Below are 16,734 nucleotides of genomic sequence, written 5' to 3' on the forward strand. Positions count from 1 at the left end.
CTGCTGACTGAGCTAAAAGGCTTTAGTGGCTAATGTCAGTGAGTGGTGCGTCTTAATCCTGTTGAGAGCGCAGCTGAGGGTGAAATCCTTCTTTGATTATTGCTTGCTATCGTTGCTTCTTTCCAGAAAACAATTTCTGCACCGACTCAACCGCACAGGCAGAAAATCACCGACAAGGCTTCCCACCCTTAATGTGTGCTCTGCTGCACCTCTGGAAAAGTAGGGAACATGGGATTGATGGCTGCAGATGCTGATGTCATACACACATATCCTCAAATAAAGCCAGAAAAGGTCAAGCAGCATAACTTCTATCCTAAATTACAGTATATAAGCCTCTTCCATTGTCCAACAAACCTATGGAGTACTAGTTTGACCCTCTGCAGTCCAACTCGCTCTGCAGCATGTTATTAACCTATGTGCTAAAAAGGTACTGAGAGTCAGTGGGGAGCCCTAATTCTGGCACAGAGTTAATAATAATAAGGCGTAGTTGTCAATGGGGATTCACACGACGTGGAGGGTTCAACGGTAGCAGGTGTTAATGTAGGCATTGTGCTTGAGTGTGTATGTGTGTATCTGACAGTATCTGTGGCATGCTCTCATTTACCACAGACAAACATTCTGACTCATCCCTCGCTACATATATTTACATTTTTATAAACCCTGAGTCAGATAAGGGTAAACATATTTGGGTGATGGAGGGTCTGTATTATTTATAATACACCTTCCTGCAGCTCAAACTGTAGAGCATGGCTCTAGCAGGTCATTAATTTGATTCCCAAGAACTGATAAAATGTGTACATTGAATATAATGTATAGCCCCTTTCACACTGCACGTCAGACCCGGCATATTGCTGGAACATCACCGGGTCGCCTTCTGTGTGAAAGCAACCATGTCCCGGGATTGATTCCGGCATTGAACCCGGGTCGGGGACCTAGTAACATTGCCGGGTTCAACCCGGGATGAGCGCTGTGTGAACAAAAGCCAGATCTAATGCCGTGTCGAAGTGATAATGCGCGTCATCGCGCAACTCTTTTACCAGCTGTTTTGAAGGAAGATCAGCCGTTAGCAACGGAAAAATATGTGCAAACTGTAATGAAGCAGAGATCAGTTAGTTCCTCACTGTCCGCGCTGACGCCAAGATCGTTCGCTTGCTTCAGTGAAAGTATAACGTGCCTAGCGTTGTCGACTCGTACACGTCACGCCCTGATGTCACCTGTCGTTACGGGACCTTTACGGGTTGTGTGTGTGAATGCACACATATATCCTGGGTAATCACTGGCAGTGTGAAATCTGGTGACCCGGGAACAACTCCCGGAACACTTTACCTGTGTATTTGTCGGAATGGCAGTGTGAAAGGGGCTTAGTCATCTTTGGATTAAAGTATCTACCAAATGAATCAATGTAAATGTAACTATCAGAAGAACAGCATCAAAAATCACCCTCTAAAACTTTAGTATCATTATAATATGCAATACAATTAAAAATAAGTACGAATTAAACCCTTTAAATTAGACCTTAACTTACATTACATGATGAGATAGGACATTGTGACGAGATAATATTAAGAAATGTCAATTTATTTAATAACAGAGAAGCACTGTCTCTTTTCTCCACTGTTATTGAAAAAGAAAATAATTGTAGGCTGGTGACTTGGTTTAACCAGTCGGTTGTGGATTGGATGGAGGCAGATGTAAGCTTGCAGTCGATTGTAAGAAAGGGGCGAAGTTAAACTGGAATATATGATTGAAAAAGTCTGGCATACAGTACATCACCCAGAGAATTCTGTTATTTCACGCGAAGATTGAGTTATGGCATTTTGATTAAAAATTACATAGTCAAAAAAAGCAATATTGTTCACAAAATATTCATGAAATTGACATTTACAGGTTCAAACAAATCATGGATAAATTGTTTGCATTAAGTTCATTAAGATGCATTTATAAAATAGATGATGAACTTCAATTCCATTCGACTTTAGGTGTATATACATCAGCAGGCAGTATTGTGTCATTTTTAATCAGACACTGAATAGAATAGCCCCAAAATATCTTTCAGTCAATAGAATCGTTTAGGTGCCCAAAGGGTGATGTGATTTTGCCAGGGAATAGGATTTTGCACAACGCCAGAATATTCCTTTCAGTGAGCTCTTTTGTGCTGCTGATCTTTCCACACACACACACCAGCCAGGCATTTCCTCCCTTTCAATCTTATCTTTAACTGACTCTTTCTCAGCATCTTTTTCCCCTACTCTTGGTTTAGTTTTCTCCGTCTCTTTCTCCCTCTCAATTGCAACTGAAAGAGGATCAATAATTCAAGAGAGCAAATACAATGTGAACCGTTTCTCACATCATCTCTCTGAACATGTCATATACACTCTCTCTCTCTCTCTCTCTCTCTCTCTCTCTCTCTCTCTCTCTCTCATAAAACATAATCTTATGTCATACTTATTAAAGAAATGTATTTGTGTTGAAGTAATGTCTTATTAATGGCCCACGCATAATTTCTGTAAATGCAGTGGATTTAATGTCTTTAGTCTGTTTTATGTTTTGCTATCATTGCTGCACTAATATAATGTTTGTTATTTATTTATTTATACCCGGACAGACCTATTAGCAGACCAAATCATGGTTAACAAGACCTTGCAAAAGCTCTCTCTTTGAATTTAATTTTTCATTGCTCTTTTATTTTCTTTTTGAATCTCACACTGATCCTGTTTCTTTGTTTTTCTGCCCTTTTCCTTTATGTCGGTGCTTGTTAATCCCATAGCTGTGTGTGATTGCACACGATGGCATAATCCCATAATCTTCAGATCGATCGACTCCTCTGTCTCACTGATCTCTTTTTCTCTTTTGCCAGTAAACACATTTCAGTGTCTGAGAAATAATCAGCATGCGCTCTACTCAGCATTCACCTCCTTCTACATATGAAGAACTATAATGTACCTAAGCGTTTTAATTCCATCTGGAGCATTATTCATAACCTGCATTTACATTCTAAACTGCTGACAACATCAGCTTCATTGCTAACATTTCATTCCAGCTGCATATTGCATTTAATGCTCTGCTCCTGTTGGTTTATGCGAGATGGCACTGAGATTGTAGCATAGCGTTGAGGTCCCATGGGTAAAAAGTGTGAATGAGGGAGAGAGGCCTGCTGGACTTGTGAGGTTAAAGGGTGAAGGAGCATGAGAGAGAGAGACTGCCTCAGAGTGGAGTGCTGCTGCTGCTGCTTAATGAAGGGTGAAGGAGAAAAAGACAGAACAGAAAGAAAGAAGAAGTACTGCCCTTATGAAACAAAAATATATTGCAATATATAGGAAAATATCATGTAATATATTAGGCATATATTCTTATATATATTTACATTTTTCCAATATATTTCAATATATTAAAAGCGGCAATCATTTGTATATTTTGCAATATATTATATAATATATGTATCATCAATATATTATTAAATATATTCAAATATATTAAATATTGGGGAAAAAAATGGAAAATAATATATTACAATATATCACAATATATTTTAAGAAATATATTGGTAAATATATTTTTCTTTCGTAAGGGTGCAGAGAATATAAAAGTGTTATCGCAAATATTTTTTAATATCTCTATATCAGCAGAATTCCCCTTGCCATCCTTATGACCCCATTATTCCTTGCACATTAAATATTGATAAATTCACCTGTGATGGAGCTCAGTTCTTTTCTGTCTCCTGTAATACTTGAGATGTGATTTTGTTTGGCAGTGTTGTTATCATTGAACTGGCGCAGTGAGACATACAGCTCTTTTCTTTAGTCTAAAAAAACTGTTTTCTTTCTGTTTCAGGTGCTTTTGTCTGGACTGATCGGAGTAGTGTCATGGAAAAGGCCCCTTTCTTTGGTGGTAAGAAAGTATACTATACTAATTGGTGTTTTTTCACGTATGTGCCCACGTCCCCTCTAATATTCATCATATTTATTCAATTCATTCGGGATCTTTAATAGTTAATTCTTGGGAAAATATAAAAATTCTGGTTCAATGCGATTTATTCCTGTGATGGGTCTGCAGTGTCACATGATCCTTTAGAAATCATTTTAATATTTATCAAAACTAGTTTGTCTGAATAAATTATTAAACTGCTAAAATCCTGAAAAGTCATTTAAAATTATTTTTTTTTACAGTATGAAGAAACGATAATTAAATAAATTAATGATATTTTTGAGATTAGCTAAAGATTAGATGTTACAGTGCTGGTAAATTATTAGTGTTTTTTAAGATACTGTATATTAAACCTTAACTCAGCATTAGATGATAGCAAAGACATTCTGAATGTAAAAATAGAGGAAATCAACATGTGCAATCAAATACCAATGCAAATCTAAGATATCTAATATCGGCCAATACTGTAATAGATATATTGTGCTTCTATCCACAGTTCATTCTTAAATTACAATGTTTATAAACCCATTTCTATGTTAAATTTTATCCTTTGAGGTCTTCAGCGATTTGTTTCTTCCATTTGTAATATACCATTACCAATACGTGACATGCATATGTATTTTTGACTTACTGTATATAGGCTCATTTTTGTCTTTGCCCTCTGCCCTGTCTGAATTTTGCAGCAGATTTGTTTGGTTGTGTTGTGTGATGCTAAGGAATTATCACAGTGAGCACTATCAGGAAGGAGCTGGAGGGCTTCTGATTGCCTGTCATGTAGTGCTCTGTAGACAGTGTGAACGTCTGAGCTGAGCATGCACAGATCCAGCCTGGCAGTCAGTGGAATGGGAATAGGATGTAAAGTATATGCATTGGGTTTTGCTCTGTTCAGCCAGCCGTTCTGCTCATGCATAATTGCAGCAGGGATTGGGCACGCTGGCTGAATTTTTCATGCCTCTTGTTCTGTAGGATCGGCTGGCTCCGGAGGGAGCATTAACAGAGAACGTACAAGTTTACAGATTGCAAAATGGGTGGGATGTTGTTAAATCCATACCCTGACACAAAATCACACACGTTAGACAAATGCATACACACACAGACAATGCTCTCAGCGGTTCACGCAATGGCGGAAACAGCTCTGTATGTTAAAAGGATAGTTCAGCCGAAAATAATCTTTTACTCACCTTCATGTCATTAGAAATAATTTTCCTTTAAGTGAAAGTAAATGGTGACCAGGGGTTGTCAAGCTACACAAAAACAAACAAACAAAAACACCATAACAGTGGTCCATATGATATGGATTTCTATTTTAAGTCATTCACTGAAAATCTTCTGTTCTGTTGTAGATCACAAATGTTAGGGATGTAATGATTAACTGCGAGCTGGTTGAAAATCGATTAAAATATGTGACGATACAAATTGGTTGAGATGCTAAACAAATCGTGATTCAGTTAGTGGTATGAGTTTATATGAATGTTTGAGGGGAACTAACTGTCTATAGAAAAGAGAGATTGTATCTTTTCTTTCCATATTGCCTCTGTGTAATGGATATTAAAGTTCATAAGTGCAGAGCTACTTTGTTTACAGCAGAAACCAGGGAAACACTTAAAGCGCCACCTGCTGGCAGAGAGTGAATCAGCGTCTTGTTCAGCTCGTCTGCTTTTTCGGTTTCATGTAGATATTTTTTTTATATATATTTTCACAAAACTAAAGTCAAACCATTCTATTTTGCTTCAAATTTAATCTAATTTAGATTAAAAACTGCTCGTGTTGCATGTATGCAGCATCTTCATTTGGATAATGATTAAAATGCAGTGGTTGCCTCTAATTTTAAATGGAAAGAGCACAGACAAATCCTTTTTTTGTTTATATGAAGACATTTATTTTATTTGTGTTATTTATTTGATTTGAGGCTTGTTTTAAAATTCAATTTAGTTTTGTAATTTATATTTACATTATTTATATTTACAAAATGTTGTCGTTTAACAGACAATTTTATCCAAAGCTACTTACAAATGAGGACAATAGAAGCAATCAAAACCAACAAAAGAGCAATAATATGCAAGTACTATATTAGTATATTATGATAGTGTTATATTTTTTCACAAAGAAACGTGCAGCATGTTGTCCAATCAATAATAAAAGGACACTTTTAGTTTATAATTCGTCTTAAATCTCATTTAAAAAAAAAAAAAAAAAACTTGAATTTTGTGAGTTGAGTGAATCGTTACATCCCTATCAAATGTCATGTCATTAATGATGTTGTATGGAAAAGAATAAGTCGGTGTGCATTTTATTTAAAAAAGAACAACTTTTTTTTTTGTATCATCAACATTGCCAGCACTGCTCTATTTCAGACTAAACATTTTTTGTCTGCCTCTAGAAATCAAAGAAGTGTTTACAAAGGGTTGGAGCAACATATTAACTCTGCTCAGATGTGATGCATTATTATTTTAAACCATTTGAGATTTGTTTTTACTATATTTACTATTTGCATGTGGCATGTTGTGCTGTTGTCCTGACTTGTTCTTCTAAGCCTGATGATTATGCCCTTTATATTTTAGCTTATTTCAACTTATTTCCTCTGTTGTATTATTTGTATAGCAGTCACATAATGTCATATTTCTCCACATCTCTGAACTATCACTCTTGGGGAGATCAAGATCTCATTAGATGATTATCTTTCTCTCTTTCGTTATCTGTCTCTCACTCTATCAGTCTCTTTTTCTCTCTTTCTCTGTATGATCCCCTTTATCTTTCTGGCTCTCTCTCTCTTAGATGTAGTACACAAGTCTAGATCAAAGAATGAGATGGGTTACAGGATGAGATGTCTCTCTGGGGGATTCAGGTAAACACTGCATTTCATATCTGAGATGAAGTATTGTAGTTTAGCAGCAGACCACAGACTCCATCATTACGAGGGAATGGACACTTGAGTAGTTTGTTGTTCATCTGCCCAAATGATTTTCTCACACACACTGTGCGCATGCACGGAATCCTTTGGAAATCACCCTCAAATTCCAGGCTTTACTTCAAAATGCCTGGGCATTTGACTAAATTGCCTCTGTTGTTAATGTAGCTAAACACTTTGCACACGTATGCTATCTTGCAGTCCAGGAAATGTAGAAGTGGCCTGACGGACAGGTCTTGTAAAGGGATTAAGACTGGCTGACATCCAGAGGAATCCCTCCCAGCTGCAGCCTATTACAGCACTGAAAGCAAAGAAGTGTACCGGTCTGACAAATGTGCCATCTGGAGTGTTTTCTCTTGACTTCAGGGAATGTCATTGAACTAGATCTCAGGGGATCGCCGATCAGCCGGTGAATTCCACAGTCTTTCCTCGAGGTGCCAAGTGTCTCCATTGACATGGGCCAGTGATGATGATTGAGTTATCAATAGGGCTCTGTCCGTTCAGTCCCATAACACGGGAAAGCATGGCACAGTTGAACGCTGTCAAGGTAGAGAAAGATTGATGAGGCTCTCCTCCTGCGTACCTAGCAGAGGGGGGAATTAATCAGCTTTTAAAGGTGTCTGACAGAGAGGGAGGGAGCAGGTGAGTAGCCACATTCATTTATTGCAGAAATGAAAATAGCAGGAGAACACAGTATTCACATTGACTGAGATTTAAAAACGGTCCCGTCTTCGACACAGTATAGCGTAGCAGGACAGCAGCTAGTCAGAGATATCTCACACCAATGAAAGATGACCTTGAATGAAAAACAGGATGAATGAGCTTGAAAGGACATTGATTGACATTCATTCTCATGTGTTCAGCTCTATAGTCTGCATTAACAAGTCTTTGTTATCTGAAAGAGTATTTAAGATACAGTGACATTAAACCAATATTTTCTGAATAATCTACAGAGAGATGCCAGCTAAATGACATACAGTGCAAAGCCATGTAAACAACAAAGCAGCCCTTGAATGGATCTATGTCTTTGCACAGATGTGCAACAATAATGATCTCCATAAAACTGTGGTTAAATTGAACCCGGATCCTGGTTCATGAATTATTAAAGCGTGTTTGTGTCCTGTTTGTCTGAATTGATTTAGATTCATTTTGTGTGTTTGGAGGGTAAGAATGACGCACTGGTGGGACTGAAGGCATGTAGAGAGGCCCAGCTCTGCTCCTCATCAATTATTAGTTTTCATTAGGGCTGTAAATATGTGCTTTTTTTCTCTAAACGTCTTAGTGAATTCTAAAATTTGGTCACAATTAGATTAAGTTTGATTCCCTTAGTATGGTTCATTTTTCAAAGTATGCTGAAAAAAATAATAATAGAGGGACAAAATGTACAATATTTAAATGCATCTACACCAGAAATATCTGGATTTGGTGGATTTTTACAACAGAAAATATATATAATGGTGTATAACGTGTAACAGTACATGAGTTCGTCCCAAACATTTTCAGTATAGGACTTTTGGTTCCTAAACAAATACAGATCTTGTTTAACCACTGCATGAGTGGAACTTCATTAGAAATTTCTAGTTTTATATATTGTTACTTTTCAAATTCTGTCCATTTTATCAGGAAAGTCAAACAAAAAATGCTGTTTTGACGCTCTTTGATGTGGTGCGACCGATCGCTGTATAAATGCCTCAGAATTCATGCTCTGCTTTTAACCCATCCAAAGTGCACACACACAGAGCAGTGAACACACACACAGTGAACACACACCCAGAGCAATGGGCAGCCATTTATGCTGCGGCGCCCAGGGAGCAGTTGGGGGTTCAGTGCCTTGCTCAAGGGTACCTAAGTCGTGGTATTGGAGGTGGAGAGAGAACTGTACATACACTCCCCCCACCTACAATTCCTGCCGGCCCAAGACTCAAACTCACAACCTTTCGATTGCTAGTGTGACTCTCTAACCATTAGGCCACGACTTCCCATTTCCCAGTGAAGAGCATTTCGTAAAATGTTAGAAAATACCCATTATGTTTACTTTAACTGTTAGTGATGTCTTAATTATTTAATGTATGTGTAAATCTATTATAAAGCAAGTTCTGACAGCCACCATGTAAATTAATATAGTTCAGCAACAAATAGTATTTGAATAGTAATTTAATCATTTAGATGTTAATTTAAAAACTGCATTATGTGCAATTTACGTGTTTGCATAAAATGTTAATTTGAGTGTTGATTATTATGTAAAAATAAATAGCAGGCCTAATTGAATTGAAGTTTGAGCTTTGTTGGTGATTGTGAGCTAATGTAAAAGAGTTGCCGGCAATTTAGAGCAGAAGCTGAGGTAGATTTTTGTCCCTAAGAAAATTTTATCTGTAATTAGATTTATTTAAAGAGCAATTTGTTTAGTAAATCACTGTTAAATTTAAAAAAGCTTTTTTATTATGTTTAATTTGTGAAGGATTGCAAGGGTTTAAAAGTAATGTGTAAATCATTCTCACTCTAGGATGAAAATAGAAGCAGGTGCACACAAATGTGCTTTTGAGAATACAAAGCATGAGTTTCCTAATGTAGGATTACAGGAGGTAATAAATCTAGTCTCCATCTGATGCAATGCAGTATAGACTGATATCTTCAAGAAGCCATGAAAAGCCAGTTATGTACTGTATGAGGTCAATGGAATTGAATGTATGTATGTATGTATGTATGTATATAGACCTTATATACTGACTGCTGGGAGGAACATGAAGCAAGCATGTTGTGAAATGACTTTTTTCCCATGTTCCTCTCTGCTTTTGCATTCATTAACCTTTCCACTGACAGATTCCAGCCACATACATGCGTCTGTCTGAGAACCATGTGATTAATCTGATGCCTATGGGCTGCTCTGAGGCTGCCATGATATTACTCAACTCCTCATGAACCTTATGATATTTACCCTGCACCACACATATGCTGTACTCCTAAACATTCCTTTAATATTTCCCACATTCTTCCTCAAGGGCATTCGTGGTGTTTTAGCTGCCTCCCTCCCGCTGGTCCAGTTGACTAGGTTGAAAATTGTTTGCTCTTTCTGACTGTTTATCTGAGTTCCTGTCTTTTGTTTGGAGACGTAACTGTCAGTGTGAGACTTGGGGATTCAATAAGCTCTTTAATATTTCAGTCTGATATTGTTTCAGATGTTTTGAGAACTGAACCTGAGGTCCTGGATTAATATTTTATAGTGTTTGGGGTTGTTGTAAGGATGAGTTCTATGGAGCGTTGCCAGAGAGTGTGTGTTTTGTTTGCATATATGTCCCAGGAGTGGAGTGTTTCCTGGTAGAGTGAGTTTGTTCAGTTTCTGAGCTACTCTTTCTCTGGCTTCGCTCTGTCAGTGTACTGCTGGAGTTCAGGATTGTGTTATCCTGAGGGAGGAGAACGAGTGCCCTAAAGTGTATCCCATTATTGACTGTATTTGTCGGTAGTTTTCAAACTGTTGTAGGCGACAATTCAAATTCATATCTAATTTGCTATAAATATATTATGCTAAACCAAATACAGTGAAGATTAATATTATTTATTTGTAAAATATTATTACACTTTGAAATAACTCTTTACTATTTGAATATATTCCAAAAATCCTGCGATGGCAAAGCTTAATTTTCAGCAGCATACGCCGGTCTTTATTTTCACATAATAAAGACATAATTCTAATGATTTTTTGGTCCCACTTTATATTAGGTGGCCTTAACTACTATGTACTTACATAAAAAAATAAGTACAATGTACTTATTGTGTTAATATTGTATTGTAAAACACTTTTGCTGCTATTGAGGTGGGATAGGGGTAAGGTTAGGGAGAGGGTTGGAGGTATGGGTAAGTTTAAGGGTGGCTTAAGGTGTAAAGTATGGGTCAACAGTGTAATTATAAATGTAATTACAGAAATTAAATACAGATGCAATTACATGTAGTTTTTTTTTTAAATAGAAGTACAATGTAAAAACATGTATGTACTAGGGACGTAACGATACGCGTATTCGTATTGAACCGTTCAGTACGAGGCTTTCGGTTCGGTACGCGGTACGCATTATGTATACTGAACGGTTCGTTGGACTAATTAATTATATTTGAAAAAAAAAAGAGAAATATAATGATATGCGTTCAACAAGGTAGCCCAATAACCCAAAACGACGTAACAGGCAACACCCCTGACACTCCCGAAGAAGAAAAAAACACCAACTTAAAGTTATGTTAGGCTACTCAGTCAGGCGCTCGCTCACTCAGTACGCGCTGAGTGAGAGAGCAGTTCATGGACGGTCCTCCGGTACGAGTGAGCGAGCGCCTTAGGGGCCGTTCACATATCGTGCCTAAAAACGCGTGGAAAACGCTGGGCGCGTCTTTCTCCTCCTTTCCATAGCGCTCGGGCAGAAGCGCTCATGAGGCGTCTGTCTTTGCTAAGCAACAATGACGTGCTCTCTCCATGAGACGCGGAAATTTCAGCAAAGGATAAATGGATTTGCAGCTCTAAAAATCGCTTGCAGTAGCTCTGCTACTAAATTTATTTCAAAATTGCAATCCATATACAACTATGATCAGCTGTTCTTTCATCTTGGCTGAGCTTTCAACGTTGTTACAGGAAAGGATGAAGCTGATTGGTTAGTTCTTGTCACATGACCCGCGGTGCGCTTGCGGCATTCTGAAAAGTTGAGATGTTTTTACATTTTGCTCTATCTAAAGCGTACCGAACCGAACCGTGACATCAGTGTATCGTATCGAACCGAATGAATTTTGTGAACCGTTACACCCCTAGTATGTACACAATAAGTACATTGTACTAAATTATTAATTAAAATGTAAGTACATAGTAGTTAAGGCCACTTAATATAAAGTGGGTCCGATTTTTTTTTAAATAATTATCAGTGTTGAAAAGTGTTGTCTCCACTGATTTATCTCATACAGGAAAACTGATATTTATTTCAAAATATAGTATTGTTATCTAACCTAATAGCTTGCAGTCAAAGACACTGCTGTTTGCCCAGTGCTGAAAAACATACTGTACAGCGAGAACATCGAAAACTCGGTGGTATAGTATTTGGTTTTTCTGATATGATTGATGGTGGTGCATGATGACATATGGATCACACTATTATCTATATCTAATATCTATAAGTTATACAAAAGTTTTGGGCTGAACTCTCGTTTGATGGAAGGCAGCAGTGCTGGAATCCGCCAACATTTGTTTATTCCTCTTAACCAGGAATAAAGCGCCTCTCTCCCTCCACCCCATTCACACAAGTGCAACACGTGAACGTGAGAGTGTCAAGAGAAACAATTTAGTAGTTTCTCTTTTTCTGCTTCACTGGGAGCATTTGAATATCTCTGTGTGCCCAGTGCAGATTTGTCCTCGTCTCCAAGGCAACCCTGCGGCAGGAAGTCAAGAGCATTTATAATGTAGAGTCCAGCTGGAGGCAAGAGCTTATGGGGCTTTAGCGTATCTTCTCCTCTCTATCGGTCAAGCTGGCAACTGGGATTCAGAAGCAGCTGAGAAATGCCTCAAAATTGTGATTTTGAGATAAATGCTCAGAGCATCGTCTAGCACAGTAGCGTGTGAAGCTTTGTCAGGGTTGGTTTAGCGCAGAAGAACCCCAGGGGCCTTTTGAGAAGCAGTGACCAGTGGAAGCACGGGGGCTAACATGGAGAGGTGAGGAGGGTGTGATAACCAGGCCAAGTGGAGGACCCGACCTGAGCCTCCATTAATGTTGTGCTAGAAGGATGTCAGTTTGATGACGGATCACACTGAGACAGCAGTGTGAACATATGAACATTTACCATCAACTTGTATTGGAACTGTTGGACCCTAATAAAAAAAATAATAATAATAATAAAAAAAACTATTCCATAATTTATTTAAAATACATGTATTTCATAGTAAATATACTTCAGATTGATTAACATTAACATTAAAATTTCACTTGAGGCAAATGTTTTCCTGTGTATAAAATTACATTTATAATATTATTTATTTAATTATTTATTTATTTATTTATATTTATTCATTTTTACATTTGTAGAGTTTCTTTATTGCACAATGCACATTTATTATTCCTAATATGTGTTTTAATGTCAACATTAATATGAATTGTCTTTAAATGCAAGATATTTAAAGTGTGCCTGAAGTATGCTTGCAATAGTTCCACTTTAATACAATCAAATATACTTTAGTGCACTGATTCTCACAAGTTGTGTCCCAAAGTAAAGTGCACATACTTCGAATGAACCTCTGAAGTGCATGAAGGAAGTCAACTCCATCGCAGGATTTCCTAATTGACCCACCAGAGGTTCCTGATTAGTGCTCTGTTGCATAGCAACGGTTCGAGAGGAGAGCTGCCATCCTGCCAGGATAGGGGGTGCCAGAACTGGCTTTTATGTTTTTACGTCATAATGGAGGAGACCGTGATGTACCTCAAGCTTAGCCAAGACCGAGGCCAGGTAAGTTACACTGGTTTGCTGTGTCCTTCATTGTCGGATTACAACTTTAAATGCAGGTATTGCCTTGGGGCTTCCTTGAATAATGTAATGATACATATAAAACACTACAAAATACACATACACATAGCAGTTCAAATGATGACTGATGTCTTACAAAGGTGCAATTTTATATACTTTATGTCGTATGTCTTTATGTCTTGACCATGGTGATCATATGTAGACAAGTTTGCAACCCAGATTTGTTAGGCAGTTAAGCATAAAAATAAAACTGTGAATAATAAAAAAATAAGAAATTAGAGCATTGTACAGCTCAATATTTAGAACATGATGCATTGTATTAAACGACCCAACAGTATATGTAGTAGGCAACTATACATTAAATAACCTTGAACATATTCAGAAGTAAAATGCAAAATATACATTAGTGCAGCAGTAATAATAATGCAAAAGAAATTAGAAAAGCACTGTATATTATATGTGGGGCTCCAGATACTTGGCATTGTAAAACTGATTCACTTAAAGACCCAAAAGCACCTGTTCCTTTTTTTTTTTTCATTCATCGCCTATACGGCAGATTTGTTTAATTGCATATTCTGAATAGCTAAATTTTTGCAAACCCCTTTCAGTTCAGCATTTTGCAGCATCGTTGTAATTCTCACCTCTTTATACAGAACAGACGAGGAGGCGTGTGTGTATTTCCTGAACTATTTAAGACATCTGACTCGCAGTGGGGTCCAATTTCGATCATTTAACAGTCAATTACCCCGGATCTTACCACTCTGTGGCGTAAAAAGCACATCGCTGGCATTCTGCTCTGCTTCAATCACAGTATTTTCCCAGTGTCTTTTACAGCCAGCAGCTGTCTTCCTGCCTCTATAACGTGTGGTTTCCGGAAGCCCTGACACTAGTCTTAAATGCCTATTTTAATCAGCTAACTACTAGTAAAATGAAGTAATTAGCAGTTTGAGCCAGTGCAGATGCCAGTCACAGAGGCCTCTCTCTGCCGCAGCTGCCATGGCTGCAGGAAGAACCTCGGACACAGGGGGAGGAGTTTGGGTGAGAGATTGACAGGTGAATGGTGCTGGGTGTTTCCTGTTGGAATTGAAGAGTAATTTGTGTTTCACTGTTCTCATTAGATTTATTGTGTCATAACTCCAGGACTTTTGGCTGACTGTGCCTCAGTATGGCAGCACAGTAGGGTGGCCTTGTTCTGCAGTCAAGCAAAGTGTCTGTAAGCTAAGCTGCATTCATTAGCTATTGTATGGTCGAGCTCCCATATAAAACTGGGAACCTCGGGTCTGGCTTTGGACTTTAGGCCATTTGGCTGTTTATTTAATCTAATATGCTTATTAAATGGCTGAAAATGGATCCCTTTTAAGAGACAGATGAAATTGCACTAGCATTGATTTAATTATTGCCCTTTGTGTTTTTCTCTGAGGGTGGAGAGTTATATCTAGTGTTTTCTTTTAGTGAAAGAACAAAGCCCGGATGGATTTTTTTTTTCATTAACAAATAACTTTGTCACTGAGAGGCATGTGTGTCTGATTGCCTACAGAGAACTGCAGCGATGGCTGCAGTAAATGAGTGTGTCAGCTGTATTTACGGTACAGCGGTGTAACCTCAGTCCTCCTCTCTGGTTCTAGTGTCTCAGCAGAGCCCCAGACCAGATGGGACTCATCGCAGTCGTGAATCTTCCAACCACAGAATCTTACTTCAGATTCATTATGGTCACAATCAGTTTTATGGTCTACTACAGCAAATATACACACTTAAAGGTGCTTAAAGTAGTTTTCGAACATTTTCTGACTTCTGCCATTTCGCTAACCACACCCTTGGTTCACAGATTAGCAATGTTTTGCAACCAGTGTCAACAAACCCAGATGCACAAAATGATTTAGAGGTAGAACGTGTAGGCCTATTCTAAATTACTAAAACATGTCTCCCATTATTTATTCATTTTTTCGTTTTTTTTTTAATTTTGTTTTGTTTTAAACAATTTGTTTAAAAAATCTAAACTAAAAGCTAACAAGTGAAAATGTTGCATTATGTTTATGCCTATTTTAGCTAATTTTGCACTTGCAAAGTGTCTTGCAAAGGGTTAATCGTCAGCTTGAGGCACTTGGAAAAACACTGCTTGTATGTGTGCTTGCTCTCCTCAGCTTTCTGCTGCTCACTGAAAATGAATGTTTGGATATCTAGGGCAGCTTCGAAGCCTCAATCACAGCTCGACTGTGACAAAGTTTGACACACGTGTCGTAGCCTCATTCTGACTCTTCGTTTTTTTCCTCATCCACCTCTCTTTCTCACGCTCCACTTCAATCCGTCACTCCTTTCACTCCTTCACAAATAAACTGACAGAAAGCCCTCTCATCCGCATCTGATTACAGTGTGCATGGCACGTCGGTAAACGTTTCTGACATGACATGAGAAGTTATTTGTGCCTGTGTGTGTGTTAATGTGTGTGTGTGTACATATGCTTGTCTGGTGTGACTGCATTTGTGGTATAAACAACACACAACAATAAGAGGTAGTGTGATCCTATAGATATTTACAGAACTGTCAGGTGTCTCTCAGGTTGGCTTGTTCGAATATGAACTGTCAAAATGTTTATTGTCAAATATGTCTCTCTCTCGCTCCGTGTGACAGCAGCTAGCAGACACTCATAACTGTTAACAGAAACAGCAGACTCCTTTGGATAATTACCCACACACTACAGCTCATCCTAAGCCTTCTGGGAATACGGTCTCATTTATGCTCGTTTCCTCCGCCTCCTGCATGGAATCCCTCTTCAAATTATGACTTTTATAAATGAGAATAACAGATGATGGTTTGCGTATGCTGTAAAAAACTCCACTTATCTGCTTCTCTCTTCGTATTTATTCCTAGTTGGTTACTGAATACTAAACTAGTGTAGGTTTATCATCCATTCTCTAGTGTAATCTTTTTTTTTTTTTTTTGTGAATACTGCAGTAATGAGTCTTTTTTTGGTATTTATGGGAACGTCATTCTTCTTTTTGTTCCACTAAACAAGAGCAGATAACAAAGGGGTTTTTTACTCCACTCTCTCACCTGTCCACCTGGCATGGAGTGATGTGATCTTCATGCAGCGGGTGGCCCTTTCCACACTGTGCTTTGACACTTGTCATGAATGGAGTAGCACGCTGACAGTGGGCTGTTTGTAAGTCGTCCACTTGCATGAAGGCTTTTCTGTCTCCATGCTGCTACCGGAGTCATATGGCCCAGAGAGGGGAAAAAAAGCTATATGTTTATATAAAAAAAAGAGCTCTTATATGTTTAAAATGCTTTTTCATATTAAAATTCGCAGTGTGTGTGTTTATTTAACAGAGGTGTTGCTTACGTAATATATTTGTAGAAACCTGATATTTTTCAGATTCTTAACACTGTCACTATATACAGTATATGTGTGTGTGTGTGTG

At 38.0% G+C, this 16,734-nt stretch overlaps 1 protein-coding gene across 1 annotated transcript in view; it reads left to right on the forward strand.

Annotated features, from left to right (window-relative positions):
• The window catches only part of fam189a1 (family with sequence similarity 189 member A1), a 94,544-nt gene that overhangs the window by 33,982 nt on the left and 43,828 nt on the right, over positions 1 to 16,734 (forward strand). Inside the window, exon 2 of the mRNA XM_052561639.1 lies at positions 3,832 to 3,888. Coding sequence (XP_052417599.1) covers positions 3,832 to 3,888 — 57 coding nt within the window. The remainder of the gene's footprint in view (positions 1 to 3,831; positions 3,889 to 16,734) is intronic.

Source organism: Carassius gibelio, chromosome B7, assembly GCF_023724105.1.
Source record: "Carassius gibelio isolate Cgi1373 ecotype wild population from Czech Republic chromosome B7, carGib1.2-hapl.c, whole genome shotgun sequence".
Taxonomy (NCBI): Eukaryota; Metazoa; Chordata; class Actinopteri; order Cypriniformes; family Cyprinidae; genus Carassius; species Carassius gibelio.